This window comes from Argiope bruennichi, chromosome 4 (genome assembly GCF_947563725.1).
Source record: "Argiope bruennichi chromosome 4, qqArgBrue1.1, whole genome shotgun sequence".
Lineage (NCBI taxonomy): Eukaryota > Metazoa > Arthropoda > Arachnida > Araneae > Araneidae > Argiope > Argiope bruennichi.
In genome coordinates, this window is record NC_079154.1 from 118,007,926 (window position 1) to 118,026,317 (window position 18,392).

Genomic DNA, 18,392 nt, shown 5'->3' on the forward strand with positions numbered 1-18,392 from the left:
CAGACGAAGAAAAATATGAAGAAAGACCGAACAAGAATCTGCCAATTTGAAATGAAAAGCCGATCGTGAAGTTGCTATTTTGGCGACAAAATGATAAAAATGGAATCAACATTTAGATATTAGCATGCATGATTCGAGGACAACATCAGGGTTGGTGAGCGAAAGCGAAAAGGGTTTGAAGTCCTTTATTATTTATAAAAAAGTAAATATGTTTAGTTTTATAAATATTTAAATGGCTTCATTTATCATATATAGAAGTATTCTCTTAAATGAAAAGATATTTAAGAGATATGCATTTATTGATACAATAATCTACAAGCGTCTTAAAAATTCAAATAATTGCGAACAAATAAATATTTAAATTATTCCTGAATAAATAATAGCTAAATTTATATATTTAAAGAATAAGTGTATAAAAACAAAGTTTATTTTCTCATAATATGCCACAATAATTCAAATATTAAAGTCAAATACAAAAATTCCCTAATATATTAGTATGATTTTTATATCAAAATTCTTCAGATATTCTACAAAAACTGTAATATATTTTTTAATAAATAAAATGCAAATTATTATGGGAATCAATAAAATAATTTTGCTTCCAAATAGCAGAATAATAATATTTCTCATTTCAAAATGAAGAAAACAGTTTTGCCGCATTACCATGTATGGAAGTCATGCTTTTACAAACGAATTTTTGAAATGAAAGCTATGAATAATTACAGAATGCTATTTTTATATTCCTCAGAGAAATACACTGCGATAAAATATTTTGCAAGTTATAAGAAAGATGTCAACGGTTTTGATAGATTAAGTGATAAAAATAGTAACTGTTTCCAGTGCTACACAAGAAAACAAAAACAGAGCTCTCAATTTTATAATTGCTTTGAAAATATTCATCTTTTTTAAATTGCTTCTTAATCCATTAATGTATTTCGTTTAAATAACGCCCTTTCCTTCGGTTGTTTCTGCAGAATCTTATTAGGTCTCGAGACATTTCCCTTATCTAAATGTTGCAAACTAGGGACTATCTGATCCCCGCTAATAGACTAAAGGAAAAAATTTGCACTTTTAAGTCTTCTTAAGCACACTGATGTGAATCTTCCTTTATTTTTATACATTTTTGACATTAACAGGACAGAAAAGAGAAAGTATTCTTTTTTACATAATACCAAAAATTACATTTTAGGCATGACTTTCTAGACAAACGCACTTTCTTTGATAAATGTAGAAAAGGACACTATCCTTTTATTTTTAGGTTTTATTTATTAGATGATGTTTTCTTTATCATTTTTTTAAAGTAGGCTTATAAATCTGTATTTCAGTTTCTGTTCTCTATGATATTTGATCTTGGATGGAAGGAGAAGTATATTTTCTATTGGAAAAGGGAGTTATTTGTTTGTGTATAAGGGTTTTCCCGTAGGAGTTGAACACTTCGCTTAATGATTTCTCATACATAATAATCATAAGAGTTTCGTAGAAATTGTATTCGAAAATATATTCCTTCATTTCTTCTTTTTTCTTTTCGAAAGGAATGTGATACTTCAATCTATCCTGTTAAAATTTCAGGACGAGGGATTCGAAGCGGGATTCCTTTTACACAAGGGAGATCGATCAAAATTTAAGAATCGAAAAGAGAGTGCACTCAGATTGGATATGAAAATATTGTTGTCTTAAGAACAGTAAATAATCGTACGTTCTTGTGGCTGATAAATATTAAATTAGATTGTTACATTGTTTATGAAGATGCTGTTTTAAATGAAATTAAATTTATTTAAATGAGATTTAAGAATGTAAAAAAACATAAATATAATTACATTAAAAATAATGCAGATGTAAATTTCTTTACATTTTTACATTGGGGAATTTTGATAGTGCTATATATACAGAGTGATTTCAAAGGAATATCCTAACTTTGCACTGCACTTTGTTTTAAAAAGAAAACAATTCGAAGTTTAATCTTATAGCTCATTGGAAATTACAAGCAGCAGTTAAAAGTTTAAATTCAACTGAGTTGTAAATCTTCATATGTCCCTACAAAAATACACACTATATCAAGGTGATAAGATAGCTCATTCCGTACTTTTTCAGCATCTTTGATATGACGTTTTGGGAGCCTAATAATATAGGCGTGTCTTAAACTCGTAAATGTATATACGTGTCTTAAACTCGTAAATGTATATTCGTGTCTAAAACTCGTAAATGTCAGTTGGCAGCGGTGAAACAAACACATGCTGTTTGATAGTCCAATAGAAAAAATCAATACTTGATTTGTGAAACTTTGAAAAGATGCAGATCTGCACCTTTTCAAAGTTTCACATTTGCATGCAGAAAAGAGTGTGGCATTAGTAATAGTACTGCTACAATATCTTTTTTTATTTCTGGAGAGGCTCACCTAGAACACACACATATATACATGTAATGATATTTTAAACTCTTAATTTAATCCAAATTAGTTTCCAAAGGTTTATCTTAATTTTGCCCATAGTAAGTTCATTCTCTTATTTGATGATCCAATTCCACTTTCGGTTTAATTAATTCCTCTGTAAAAATAATACGCCATCAGTACTACGTATCAAATGGAAGCGATACTTTTTGTTGCCCTTGAAAAGGTGTCAAAGGTATTGAATTGGCGCTTGGCCAGAAATCCTATCTTATATAAGACTAATGATCATTTGTTTCGGCCTTTTTTTTTTTTTTTTGCTCTTCTTTGCTTCTTTTTTGTGCTGCGCTGCGTCTTGTAAAAAATCATGCCTGCCACTCGGAATAGAATAAAACGGAATTAAATATACAAAGTCTCTTCACTGCTTCGAATCTGCATTCTACTTAAACCAAAATATGTTACATATTATTTAGCCGAAAGGATTCAAAATATATTACATATATATATGTGTGTGTGTGTAGGATAAAAGGCATTTAGTATCAAACATTAATAAGGAAACTGTGTTGCGGCGTTGTAATGTGCATCAACAGTTTTAATATAATGGATGTGCAGGCACACGGAATGAATTTGAAGCTGGAACTTTTGGTGCCGCCTATCAGACTCCTTGGCTCAACCTTACAAATTCTTGCCTTCGTTGTTGAGGTGGAACTCTACATATATATGATGGTCAGAGTTTATTACCCGAACTGAGCTTTAAAATAATACAGCATGCGCAAATTGTCTTGCAGATTGCACAAAAACACAGTAGAATATTATTAGTCTGAAGAAAAATTTGTTGATTAACACGTATTTTATTAACTTATGCTGAAAAAAAATCTTAATCATTTGTTTAGCACTTAGAGCTTGGTTAAATTATAACCTTAATATGAGCAATTTACAAAATGTAAAGATGATGTATGACAAACAACAAATACCGATGCATGCGAAACACCAAGTATCGATGATGCATATGATCTTCTAATTGTCAGCGCTGCCAAAATATTTTTTAAATTTATATTTTATTATTTTTTGCTGTTGTTAGTAAATGATTTAGGCATTTCATCATAAAAATATCCTAAATTTTCCTATTGCTCTTAATGTACTATCCGTACAATTATAAATATTAAAATAAAACAAAATGTGTTATTTTTTTATTAATGTGTCCTCTCTAAATACATATCCCTATATTTATTTTTTTACAACATTCAGATTTTCCACAGATAATGCACAGAGTTTCTTTTTTTTTTAAAAGGATTTGCCAAATTCAGCACGTTCTGAATATGAACTTTTGATTTTTTTAGAAATCAATTATTTAATACATATATTTTTTAAATAATCACAGATGTTTGATCTTTCTTATTTGACCACCTTTGTATCCGAGAGAATTTCATTTCCTATCGTCTAAGATTATGATAACTTACTAAAAAAACTTTGCCGTATTCGTTTTTCTATAATTTTTTTTATTTAAATTTAGCCATGCAATTACTATTAGTATTCATAAACTATTTTATATATTGTTTAATCTCAGAAACTTTTTAATACTGATACAGATTTATAACCTTATTTTGTCCTTTATATTGCATTCTGAAGCATTTACAGCAAAATTCCCCTTCAGGGATTTTTTTTAATTGAAATATTTATTCTAAAGTTGTTGCTTTCCCCATATGATTGAATGAGTTGTACATTTGAAGTATTTTCAAGATTGATTCTCTATGAACATATTATTATTTTTTTATTTCAAATATATTCCTATTCATGCGAGCTTAGTTTGTAATAATTCTTATACCGTTGCCTTTTTTCCGAAACATTGCATTTGACTAAAACGAATTGTTTTTTCCCATCTTAAAAAGGAAAATATGCATGAATATTTTCAACTCAGACATCCCAAGGAGCGTTGTAACTGACAGAAATAACCTACTGAAATTTTTGAAGCGTAAAAATCATCTGCATAAATAGAATGGAAGCATGCAGATATATGCAGCTGTAGATACAAAATAATAAAATGACAGACATTCTTAAGATTATTTTCTCAGGCATGAATTTATTTTTTACAACCAAAACATCTAAAATGTTACGCATTCTGTATTTACATAGAATTTACTTCCTCTAGTTTCGTTAATAACTGAAATATTTGGATTTGATAAGATGTAAAAAAGCATTGCTCGATCAGATTTTTAAATGATAACTGACATTTCAAAAAATACATTTGTTTACGCCCGACAGAATTTTTTATTACCTTTGTTCAATGATTTATAAAACGCTTGCATTTTTTAAAGTTATTTTTGAATGGATGTGTGCTGTAGTTTGCGTTTTGAAAAATAAAAGAAGTAACAGAATAAACCAATTCTGAAAAATCTTCAAGATAAAAGGATTGGAATATTCTTTAGATTTAATAAAGTAGAAAATGCTTATTCAACTGTATATGATAATTATTCGTTCCCATTTCATTAAAGTCTATAGTTTGTTTCTAAATCTTTAGCTTATAATTGTGAAGAATATTTTATTTTAGTACAAAAATGTAAAATTGTAGAGTTAGTTATATCCTTTTCAACTATTATTTCTGCTATATGGTTATATATTTTATACATTGGAACTTACTAGAGTATCTTAAAATGGATCCAGAATTTTAAATCGTTATAACAAATAATATACAAAATGTTAATATAATTACGCACATCTAATCTACGCATGTCTAATCCCACAGTGATTAGACATATACTGTCAACTGCAAAGTTTGTATATTTATTCGCAAAATCTATGGGAAATTTGAATAGACAAAACGATTGTTAGCAATAGCAGAAATTCTCTTCGAAAAAACAATGAATAAATAACCCTTCTACATGATAAATTTTATATTTAAAAATATTTTATCCAAATTTATTTAATATCCTAAAATAACTTAACATACAAATAGTTTTTGAAGATTAGAATTTAATATAAATCTTCACTACGAAGTACTTAAATAAAATACTTTTCTCTATAGTTACAGTCACAAAAATATGTCTCATTTTTTTACTCTTTTTATGAAATTGTTTCACTGATTTCATTTAAGCTTAAAGTCCAATGAATCTGATTTCGAAACTAGCAAAAAATAAAAAGAAAGTTTTTTTTTGTCATATTAATCTTCGAAAAAAATAATTAAAAGAAAGTAAATCTTTCACTTTCTTTTTTTAAAACATTTTCTAGAGTTAATGCAATTAGACGACGCTGCTAATGAGAAATAAATTAATTAGTTAATCAAGATGAAATGAGATTCGTCATGCATTGTTTATTAAAAAAAATCGATCTTGGAAATATTCTCAAGGTGGCTTTTTTTCTGTTCACTTTACTGAAGGATATTAAATCCATGCCAGAGAAACAACAATAAAATGAATATGTGAAAGTTACTACTCACATATTCATACAATTAAAAATATTTCCACAGTTTGAAGCGCTAGAGATTACGAAATAAGATATTTATAAAATGCTTCTTAAATTAATTAGATGATTCTAGGCTTATTTTTGATTGATTAAAAATGCAATTAATTTCAAAAATGTATACTATCAGTTTACAGTAGGAAATAATAAATTGTTTAGAAATTAGAAAAAATTTAACTTTGGGAATGCATATACATTTCAATTGTTGTTTTTTTTAGATTTTTTAGAAGAGATTTCAACATGCATAATAAAAATAGATCATAATCCAGAGCATCTTATAATCTTCCCAGATAAATCATGGCTTTGACGAGTAACTGACCTTCTACTGTAGACATAACATCACCTTCATGCCTATAGTAGAAGGTCAGCTATCAATTCCTCAAATTGATAATTGCATTTGTTGAGAGGAAGAAACCAATGAAATGGAAAGTATAATAATAAAGTCGCAATAGTAAGGATTGTGTTAACTTGACACTATTCTGTCCCTAAGTGAACTCCCACCTGGGAGCACCACAGATAATGAAGATGAGACGCTTCACTCACGGTGATTGATTTTCGCCAGCGGGTGGGTACATAAATGCTCAGGATCAGCTACATCTTGGCGATGACAGGACGTGCTTCCCATAGGAAGGAATATGCCGTGGCCGGTGATGACCTTTAGGACTCAACCTTAATTCCCGACAATGCTGTCTCGGCGGTCCATTCATTCAAATTAAATCCGTATGCCTTATGAGTAGGGCTGGATGAAATAATCTTGTGTGGTTTACCTAAGCATAGATTGGGAACTAACCCAATTCAACCACAAGAGTCTCCACTTGTAGATAGATTGGGCCGTATCCTCGTCCATTTCCCAATAGCTACTGACAATGTGCACAAATACCACATAATAAGTAATGCATTTCTTTAATAAAAACGACAGCAATAATTAGAGATGTAAATTAAGCAAATAAAGATAACAACAGATGATAGAGTAGCGGATGATTATGAGCGAGGATAGAACCTGGGACCTTGCGGTTCGCAGACGAGTAACAAGACCACAATACAAAAGCAATTGCTCGCATAACGTAGATGTTAACTGGCTTATAAACTTTCACTACAATAGCGATAGAAGTTGATTTCCGGAACAATTGAAAATGCAAACTATCGTAACATTCAGAGGATGAACCATAGGGAAACAGAGTACATCAAAACTGAAGCTGAAATTCCGAACTGCAACTCGAGAGAAACAGGAGTTAAAACTGCAACTGGAGGGCTTATATAACTGGCACGAATGAATCACTTCATTTTAGGCCTCCACACCTATTTCTCTATGTAGAGTTGTTGATGAATTCAATGTTATAAGGAAGTGAAACGCAGCCTGTTCTATTCAACATTTGATACACTTTCTTCTCCTAATTTTCCCCAAGATGGACTCGTCTGTATAAACCCAACTTCATACACACAAGCTCGTCAGTGCTTGTTTATAACCTAAAATGATAGTATAGAATAGTATAGAATTTTAGATATGCTTTTTAAATTCTCCGCCGTAGACAAATGTTATCAACATAAAACATGTCGACCGAGAATATTCAAAATTAATTTTTGTTCATATTTAAAAGATAGTCTTAAATTATGTGTTTGGTATTACGTTGAAAGTGCTGCATTGAAACTTTCAAGATATACATGCGCATCCTAAATTCAAATACAACATGAAATTGTTTACTTGCATCAAGTAATTGTATTCGAATAGTTTTGTTGGTACTTGTCTTCCATGGCTAAAAAAAGAATTGTGATTTTTTTAGCTATCGTTTTTGTTTACAAACTTATTTTTTATATGTGTTTAAATACATGGATTTTGATAGGATTCTTCAGTGGATTCTTCAGTTCCTTCAAACTTTGAAGGAAAAATAAATTTTAGGGTAAAAACCAAATACCAACTTTCATCTGACTAGCTCAAAGCATTTTTGAATTATCTTTCACACAGAGAAATAGAATGTCAAAAATCCGTTTTCCTAACTCAGGAAAATCTAAAACGTGGATATTCGTCAAACGTCAAAATCCCCCCTCCCCCCCATAATTTTCAATAATTTCTTCTCGTACATGAGAAAGTAAGCATTTTCCCTTAAACCACATTCATAATTTTTACCTTTTTTTTTTTTTTTTGCTTGCTTTTTGTACAAATCAAACATTTAGCTGAATCGCATACACGATAACGGTCTATTCTAGACAACGCAATATTTCATATATCATAACTTTCTTCAATATTAAGTGTTTTTAAATCTAGTTTATTTTTTTCCTGAAATCTCAATATTTTGAACAATATGCGTTTCAAATTTTGAATACATCTGTCATTTCAAATTTTATTTTGTGAGAAACAAATAGAAATCTCAGGGGGGAAAATATGTTTGATTTGTTTGTATCAAGAATCTTAAACTATGTTGTTTAGATAGCCTTAATTGATAAATGGCTGCTTCAATGTTTACAGAGAAGAGAGTGCATTATTATTCATGAATTCATTTTATTGCCTGTAGTAGTTTGATGCGCTCTCTTCAATTTATTTCCAAATACAACTTTTCAAATTACGTAAAGGTTTCTTCTAAAAGCATATGATTTCGGGAGCTTTTAGTCAAATGAAACAAACATTTCTATTTGGTAGTCGATACTGCAAGTCAGAAACGGCATCTCCATTTCAATTTCAAGTTCTTCATAATGTATGAGATATCGTTGAGATCATTTTTTTTTTTTTTGCCTACTAAATAAGAAGAAAAAAAATACTTTGACTGAAATCAGAATTTGTAATCAAAAACAAGCCTAAAAAACGAATGCACTTTTACAATCTTATAACGAAAAACTATTCAAAATGTGCATAAAAAGTTAAAATATAGCCTCAGTTGTTGAAACTGCATTCTTTTTTTTTTCTGGGGGGGGGTTAGTTTTTATTTGCAAAATAATATAGTACAGAATAAATAATCAAAATTAAAAAAGTTATTTAAATATTTAAAATATTTTGGTTTCTATGATTGTAACTTCGATTTTAAAATAAATATAGTTTGGGAAAAAATGGCGTACTATGTACTTATAAATATAAATACCAATTTAAAAAAACATAAATAACGTTGACCAAACCAGAAGGAATTTATAAGAATTTTTTTTCATACTTACATAGTATTAGAGTTTTCAAGTAATATATAAATTTGCAATAATGAAAAAAAAATCTACTATGACGTGTTTTTTCTTGATAGTCAGACAGACAAAAATATTTCTTTGATTATATTATTTATATTCTCGGAACAGCATTTCACAAAATTTCTCGTTTGGGCATACATAATAATGCTGTAATAAAAGAAACTAAAACTGGAATTTTAGGTCAGAATGCCTGTAAATTGCAGAAAGAAAAGTAATCCTTTTGTTTTGGTATTATTTATATTGATTTAGTTAGAAAATTCAACCATTCATATTTCAGCATTTTATTTTTATTTATTTTACAGAACTTGTAAACATAGCATGTTTGTAAGCTATAAAATAAACATAGAATATTAGCATATTCTGAAAATAAAAATAGCTGACTTCTACTTTAAAACAAATTTATTTTTCTAGAAAAATTAAGCTTATTAGGCTGCTGGTCTAAAATGTTGAAATATTTGATCTAATATCCCAGTTTATTATTATCATGTTTCACTCTAATATAGCTAAAAGTGATTAAGATGTGTGTTTGATTATATATATTGTTACGAAATTTCCGGGGTTCGTTTGGATAGTGGGAGTTATATGGTGTGGAGGAAACTCAATCAGCAGTAGAAAATAAAACAACGACGTTTATTTACACGAAGACACACAGGACAGCACAAGGACAACAACTATATACAGCATAGAAGACGATTATCTTCAGCCGAGACGTTCAGCATACAACAAGACTCTACTGCAGACAGTAGCGCACAGCTTAGTTCAGCACTAGCTTGACTCCGTCGCTGCTCTGCTAATCTCTGGAAGACCAGTTCTTCACCGTCGATTCCGACTACTCTGTCTGGTTCACGACTACTCCCCGGCAGCTGCAGCTCCTTTTATAGGTCTCAGGAGGAGGAGCTAGAAGCCTCTCAACCAATCAGGAACGTTCGAGGAGTATCTCGGTTCCTACTGGACGGAGCGGAAAAATTCTCGATGTTTAGGGTATCATCTATTCTGGCGCCAAAGTCGCCAAGTTTGTCGCCAAGCTCTGGGACCTCCTATGGAACCAACTATGCTGGGAAGCCGTATCACAGATTCGTAACAATATATATATATATATATTGATTTTAAATGTCGTTTTTGAGACAAATAAAAGCCTAGCTTATCAATATACCATTAGTGTACAATATATATTCTATATACTGATATGCATATTTTTTCCGGTAACAGAGATCATATTTTAAAATAACAAGTAAATATTATTTTTTTTTACATTAATTAACTGATCATTTTAGCTGTATATTGATACTTTAGCAAACTTGCATGTGTTCTAAATAAATATCTTTACGAATCGAAATTCAGCTGAAATGGTTTCGTTAAATTTAAAATCTATACTATTTCCTAGTTTGGATATAAAAAAAAGGAGTTCATCTTTGAAATTTATTTTTTAAAATTACCTATTAGCTAACTGTTTCGAAGAATGCAAGCAAAATTTCAGAAGATTATGGTTCTAAATTCAATTACTAAATTTTTAGAATGACTGCACTCAAACAACAGACAAGTACGTTTTTAAAAATAATGTGTGTACGTAAAATGTAAATGTAATGTGTAAATGTAAAAGCAATGTACGTTATAACAAAGCTCCTGAAACAATGGAATGAACTAATGAGCCTTTAGAATTAATTTCACCGTAAAAATTATTTATTCATAATCATTCAGATAAGGCTGATCGAAACGTGAATCTCAGTTGTTTAAAATTATGTTTGTCTAATTTTTTCGATATTAAAATAGCATGATAATAACATCCCATTATTTAAAACAATAGAAAACAATCATTGAAGCAAAACAAGAATTAATTCATAGCATGGTTTGAAAAGCTTATTCACTATAAAAGTACAAAATTTGATGATATTAATAAATTATTTTATCACTCTGACCGATATTTGATAAAAATTAAGATTCGTCTTTGCTGGAAGCAATCAGAGATTAAAATATCACACTGTTCACTTAACAATTTATTCATTCGAGTGGATTTTCTTTCATGTCTCGATAATTTAACAGAAGTGCATGTTTACTCATGCAATAAAACAAACAGGATGTTTGGCAAACTAGAAATTAGAATAGAACAAAATAGCGCTAATAGAATAAACTAAATGGAATCCTGAATTAGAATAAATTTCAATGATGTTTCTCATCCAAGAACAAAATGAAATTGTTAACCTTCTTATTTATAACAATGTAACTTGCTGTTATAACTTCTCTATTAAATTCAGAAAAAAATGGATATTTTTTGTTTGTATTTTAATCAGTTCCATTTTTATAGAAATTCTCGAGTAGTCCATGGATCATATTACTATTAAAATTTACTTCTAAAAATATGTTTAATTAGTTAATAACTCATTGTTTATTGTTATGTGAAATATGATTTTTTTTTTTAAATTAGTATAAACGGTGCTTGCATTTAGGAAACTCTTTTGTACAGCCACCTACATACGACGCAAGTCTTCAGAATCTATTTTATTACTTTTGTTTGCAATTTAATTAACAATCTATTTAATTGCCTAATATTTTTGCAAAAATATTAATTATTTTTGTTATTTATTATAAATTTATTTTATTAAAATTCATGGACGAAATTTTACCGACATTCTAATTTAATAGGATCAAACCATGTACAACTGATTTATATCAGGACAAATATTGGAATACACCGCTTTTTGACATCACAAATGCCATTAAATGGCATGATAGTTAAAAATATTTAGTTCATAGGGTTTTATAGCCGTTACATAACTAAGAATGTCATATATTGTTGAATATTTTTTTTATTACTAACAATCTCAAATTACTAGGTTTCCTCGAGTATATGGATTATATTTAAATTCAATTGAATCATCTAATTTCATGTCTATGATTTAGTAAATTATCAGACGTTAAACCGATTTTATTTTAATATTCTCACATATGTTATTTTATATTCACACATGTTTCGGTGGAATGAACTTTTCTAATGGATATCAGTCCCATGACGTCATAGAGATATAAAAGAAACACTGATTCATCTCTCTTCTAACTTTTGTCATATTGCAAATCCACCTTTTATTCATTTTGTAAACGATGCGGATTTCAAACAGAGTCTTTTGTCCTTACCTTTAAACAATGGTAAAAAAAACCTGCTAGTAGATATTTAATGAAACAATAAATAAGGTTCGAATTTCAAAAATAACAATAAGATTTTTTTGTTGGAAATTGAACAATAAAATATTTTTAGAAAAAAATATAAAAAAAAGATTTACAATTAAAAATACAATTTGTTAAATTTTTAAATGGTGTAAAATTTATTTTTGTGCCGTGACATTTTCAGAAGTTATTGCAGAAAAAAAAACGGACATTTTAATTTATAAAATGAACACAGGCACATTCATGTTTATTACGAGGTGAGACGAATGTTCGCATTGTAATTAGAAATTCATATTCAAATTTTATAAATGCGGAAATTTACATTGGAATATTACAGTTTAAAATTTGAAACAACCATTTCACAAGATTGTTGAATCTTATTTTATAGTTTTCTTAATATTAAACAATTAAGAATTAAACGTTTTCAATATTTCCAAAAAGATATTTCTCAGAGAAATATCTTTTTTATCAGGCTCGATAATGTATATATAAATAATAATTTTTATTATATAAATAAATATAAAAAATTATAAATGAAATAAAAATAATAAATGTATGCATATGATGTAAATATCTAACCGGCAAATGTTGCAGTATTATTCCAGAAAGTGTCGAAGAAAATAGAATACCGGTGGCAAACAATATTGGAGGTGATAATATACCAGAAACCAAGTTAAAGAAACAAGAGATTGATGGAACAAAATACTGCAACCGTGTTTTTCATCGATGATAACTTCGGTTAGAAACAAAAATGTATGCTTCTGCCATTAATATCAATATATCGAGTTTTGGGAACTGCAATAAATGACGATAATTATAAGAAAAAGTATTAATTGCTTCTTCTCTCGCAGTTGAACAATACATTTTTGAATCTAAAACAGCTCACACTTTCGTCACCAAAAGTAACACTAACGCTTCAAGCTGAATATGAACAGTAAAACGAGAATAAGAAACAAATATATGAATTAACATTATGTTTGTCAAAGTACCTTTTTTCGTAATTAAGCTCCTAAAACATAGTCTTTTATTATGACCTTCTTGCATATAAAACTGTGGAAGATTGAATTGAGTGAGAATAGAACCTGGGACCTTGTAGTTCGCAGCACAGCAAGAAGACCACGATACAAAAGCAATCGCTCGTGCAGCGTAGTTGTTAAGCGGCGTATATGCTATTCACTACAGACTCTCCCTCCAGTGAGTCGGAGGTGAGACGAACGATATGACTGTTGAGTGATGATGATGTATTAGCTGTTGATTCTAATGCGTCTATACTCATTTGAGTAGCCCCAAGCGTTATGGCGAGTATGTGTTGTTGCTGCATTAAGTGAGTCTGACGACTTTGTGTTGCTGCTTCAAGTGAATCTGACGACTTTGGGTTGTTGTGGGTAGATAGCGCCACAACAGCTGTATGAAAGTTGAAGGTTCATCGTCCGAGGTCATCAATGTGGCGGTTTGCGATGTGCAAGGATAGAATCTGGCACCTTGTGGTTCGTAGCCTAGTAACATGACCACAATACAAAAGCAATCGCTCGTGCAGCATAGTAGTTAACTGGCTTATAGGCTATTCCCTACAAAACACATAAAAATAAATATTTTACGATAAAGTTACTCTCATATTAAATGAGGTAATTCATTTAGATATAAAAAGTACTTGAGAAACCAAGCTTCGCTAGCAGTTTTTTTTAAATTATGTTGTTGTTTTTTTGGAGAAAATATTTAGATACGAATCATGAGTGCACTTAATTTAACATATTATTCGAATTGGTTAACACAATAATTTGTTGCTATTGGATATGAGCCGAACGTATTCGTATTCGGATAATGTCATATAGCACCATCTCACAAAATTTTGAGGTACATCTAGGTTATCATCCTATGGCAACAATGCAAGTAACACAGAAATTTACGAGATGGCGCTATATGACATTGTCAACATGAGAGCAGATAGAAAAATGCTCTAATAAGGAGTTATTAATAAAAATGTTTTTGTGTGTGTAAAATCGAGTTTTTTTGAGTAAGACACCTGTATAAATAAATTTAAAAAGCAAAATCTTATCTAAATATAAAAGTTGATCTAAATCGTTACAGCCGTTTTCGAAATGCACGAAATAAATTTATATATTTAATGTTATAAGAATATAGGAATTATTTACTGTTTGAAATTAGTATTTCTAAATTTTTGGTTATGTGCAGAAGTGTCTAATCTATTCAAATACAGGCAACGTTTGCACGATATTTTTCGAAGATAGCTGATCACATAAAACAGAAATTATTTCATTCTCCGATGAAAATTTACGATATTCATTCAGTAGTAAAATATTTAAAGCGAAACGTTATTAACTAAGAAGGTCTAAGCTTTTTTTCCTACAGGATTGCGTGTGACAATGCTGTAATGCGAAGTAACTCTACTCTTTGCGTCAAATTCGAAGCTGAAGGTTATATTTTCATTGACTTTAAATAACTACATTTATTTCAAATGTCATCGCATGAGCTAATAAAAGCATGTTTTCATATAATTACATCTTTAAATCAACTTACAAGACAGAAGAAAATAACATTTGAGATATAGTAAAGAAAATGGTCTCTCTTTGTAATTCAAGAGATTCAAATTCTAGTCTCGTGAATCTACAAAGCATTATCCAAATGTATTCCAAATGATTCATAAATCTTCTATACGAAATCGCAAGAATACTCCTTGAACTTCCTTTGAGTCAACCCGGGACATTAATATTTAAAAACGAAAAATCTTTTAAACCTTGGGGGAATATTTTTCTCTTAAACAAAGATGTATTTTCGAACTTTGAATCGTTTTTCTTGACGTTAAAATACATTTCCACGATCTCTAATTTCCATTCATTTCAAAATATTCTTTCTCATTTATCCAGAATATCCAGGTCTCTTTTCAACAACATAAAATAGAAAATATTATAACCATGTATTTCACTTTTAAATCTCTTTAATATCTTTACGAATGGAATGTTTGAATCTTAAACATTTCTTATGGGATATATCCATGCAATCAGCAAGAATATTTTCATTTTTTTTATCTATTTATTTCATATATCTCAATGAAAAAGTTCAATTAAAAATATTAAATTTGGAAACAAAAATATAAAATATGACAACTTCTTTCATTGTGATTAATTCCTTTTTTAAAATATGTATTTCACCATATGTATTTTTATGTAACTATGTATTTCACTTTTAAATCTCATTAATATCTTTACGAATAGAATGTTTGAATCTAAAACATTTCTTATGGGATATATCCATGCAATCAGCAAGAATATTTTCATTTTTTTTATCTATTTATTTCATATATCTCAATGAAAAAGTTCAATTAAAAATATTAAATTTGGAAACAAAAATATAAAATATAACAACTTCTTTCATTGTGATTAATTCATTTTTTTAAATATTTATTTGAGTAATATAGAATTGTTCCAATTGACGTGACATCATAGTATAAGTGTTCATGTCAGCTAATATTTCATTATATGTGACATCACGAATTTTGACTGTTTTGTAGAAACTCACTATAGTACAAAACTAAATTGGCATTGAGCGTTTCATGTGCATTTTATAATCAGGTAGTGATTGATTAAACGGATGCGAAAATCGATTAAAAATCAACACAAAATGCGTTTCGAATAATTTTTATTGACTGTAATGGGCATACGTATACAATTATATTTTGATTAATAAAAAAAAATTGTTCATAAAAGTTTGTTTCTGAATTCTTTTTTTACAAACAGTTTAAGCAGCTATTATTAATTTAATCAACTTTCTCATATACGAGGTATGCAAAAAGAAAGAATTGCGGTCGTTAAAACATTAGAACTCGATCTTTTAATTATGCTATAAAATTTCGGAGGGACTACTATCACTGGTTATTGTTATGGTGAAAGCACCTTTTTATTATTTCTGATTGATACTTTTTTAACAACATTTTGGAACAAAACGATGCATCAACTTGTTCATTTAAACGTTGAGCGCAAAGGGAGGGAAAAAAAAGTCGATTATCAAGAATTTATTGTTTACAAAATATGTTGCACTTTTTAAAATTCTTTAATGCTAATTGATCTTTTTTTTTCTTTTCCAGAACAAAAAGTGAAGATTCGTCTGACGTAAGCCCAAGTCCGAATGTATGTCTGCATATCGCATACTTTTCCTGTCTTTTATCGTAGATTAACACATGATTCGACTTACTTGTGTTCCACCCTTGGTCTCCTCTAAAGTGTTTCGGTTGTTCATTCTAGAAATTTTCCCATCGATGTGATGTAACTTCAAAACTGATCAATAAATTATCATGGATTTATGTAATGAACCGCTGTGAATAAAGTAGCTTTTCATTTCTAAAATCTTCACAGTTGATTATTATGAGAAATGAATGTAACAAACACGTTTTAAGTTTTATTTCTTCGTTTTAATTTGAATGACACATATTATTAGAGATAAAGAGTAAGATTTGTCATGTGTTTTATATGTTTTATATAAATTACAAATGATTTTCATTCAAAAAAAATTTTTGAATTAGTATAAATAAAAGTAACTTAATTTGTAAATTTTCCTTCTTACGATGAGTTCTTAAATTCTAGTTTATTAAAAAAAATACCATTAAATTTCCATTTCCTTTTTAATAAATAGTTTTTGAAATATTCTGTTAATTTTAATTCTTTCATTATAATTATTAAAAAAACGTAAATCGTACCTACTGACGGACTAGCTTTTCTTATTATGCCTTTTTGAAAACTGATTAATACATTCCTGCATTACATATGGATTTCTTTTTTCAGACACACATAATTATTCTCATTGTTGATGTTGTGACTTATGGAACTTTACAAGCCCACTGAAAGTTATCTGTCAGCGATTTAAACCGAGTTGGCGTCGCTTATTTTTCAGTAGTGCCAACTTGGGCCAACTTAGCTACTTCATGCGTCACATTCACTTGCACAGCCCCTTTTTATGGGGGTGGGGGTGGCACATACGCACACACCTCACAGATAGAACACAGAACAATCATGCCCGAACCGGGACGCCCAAATCGTGGGAAGAACGCGCTACCCCTATGCCAGGACGCCGGCATTTATTCTCGTATTTCAGCAAAAAGCACACAATGATTAAATTACAATTATTACATTCTTAACATATCCTAAAATTATGGCTAATGTTGCATTTTCCTTCGGTGTCAGAATCAGCACTGCTCAGGTGGTTTATGTATAATTTATAAATAAGTGAATCCTATCTCTATGCAATGCTGCAAGTTAAATCATAATTTTAGACACAAACTTTTGAGGAAAATATGAAGACTAAAACGAGCTAATATCGCGTAGGAAAGCTGTTTATGGAAACACCAATTGTTTGGATTTCAAACACGCAGATCTTCCGAGTTGGCTGTTTACATCCATGAAAAGAATTGACTTCCAATAAAGAAATTTGTATCGCAAGATGAAATAATTGCCAAAACATTTCCCTTCTTTAAAGTGGCTTTTACTTTATAAATTCATTTGCTTATTATTGTATTCTTGTTGGGTATAAACTTTAAAGATATAATTTATCATCCTCTGCACTTTTGTCTAAATAATGCGTGAGAGATTATTCCTTGTCTTTTATTTCTCCACGTAACGTTTTATTCATCGCACACACGAGTGAAGCATTCAATTCGTCGTTTTGGCAACTTACACTAATAAATTAAGATATTGAAAAGAGAGCTGATTCTATTATATTCCTCTGTGTATTTCATACATGTGAAGGTGTATATTGTTTGCACAAATCAAACATACCCAATTGAAGAATTTGCAAAGAATAGGTATTATATGCAATCCTATTTTCGCACTCTCTATTGTTAGGAAATTCGTTTTAATTCAATTTAAGTTTAAATAAACTCTATGCATTTGTTTGTTTACATTGAATTGAAAAATTGAAGTGAGCTCATTCAGGTATTCAATACACAGAGGTGATAAGCCTCATTTAGAGAAAAATAGATATTTGATAAAAGCTATTTTGTCAGCTACACTTAAGCAAACTTTAGAAACAGAAAATCACGATTGAAAAGTTTTGCTATAAATTGGCGTTGAATAACCGTTTTAAAATTCACACAAAATCCTTGTTGTAATCTAATAATATATGAAAATTTTGTGTGAGCGTAACAATATATTAGCTTTTTTTTTTAAAAAAAAAGAAGCAATAGAAAAATAATATCCAATTTATTGTATAAGATGTTATT

At 29.4% G+C, this 18,392-nt stretch overlaps 1 protein-coding gene across 2 annotated transcripts in view; it reads left to right on the forward strand.

Annotated features, from left to right (window-relative positions):
• The window catches only part of LOC129966802 (cardioactive peptide-like), a 182,178-nt gene extending 165,615 nt beyond the window's left edge, over positions 1-16,563 (forward strand). For both annotated transcript variants that reach the window (XM_056081374.1, XM_056081375.1), the window contains exon 4: positions 16,266-16,563. In XM_056081374.1, coding sequence (XP_055937349.1) covers positions 16,266-16,277 — 12 coding nt within the window. In that variant the 3' untranslated portion in view covers positions 16,278-16,563. The remainder of the gene's footprint in view (positions 1-16,265) is intronic.
• Positions 16,564-18,392: the final 1,829 nt, after the last annotated feature.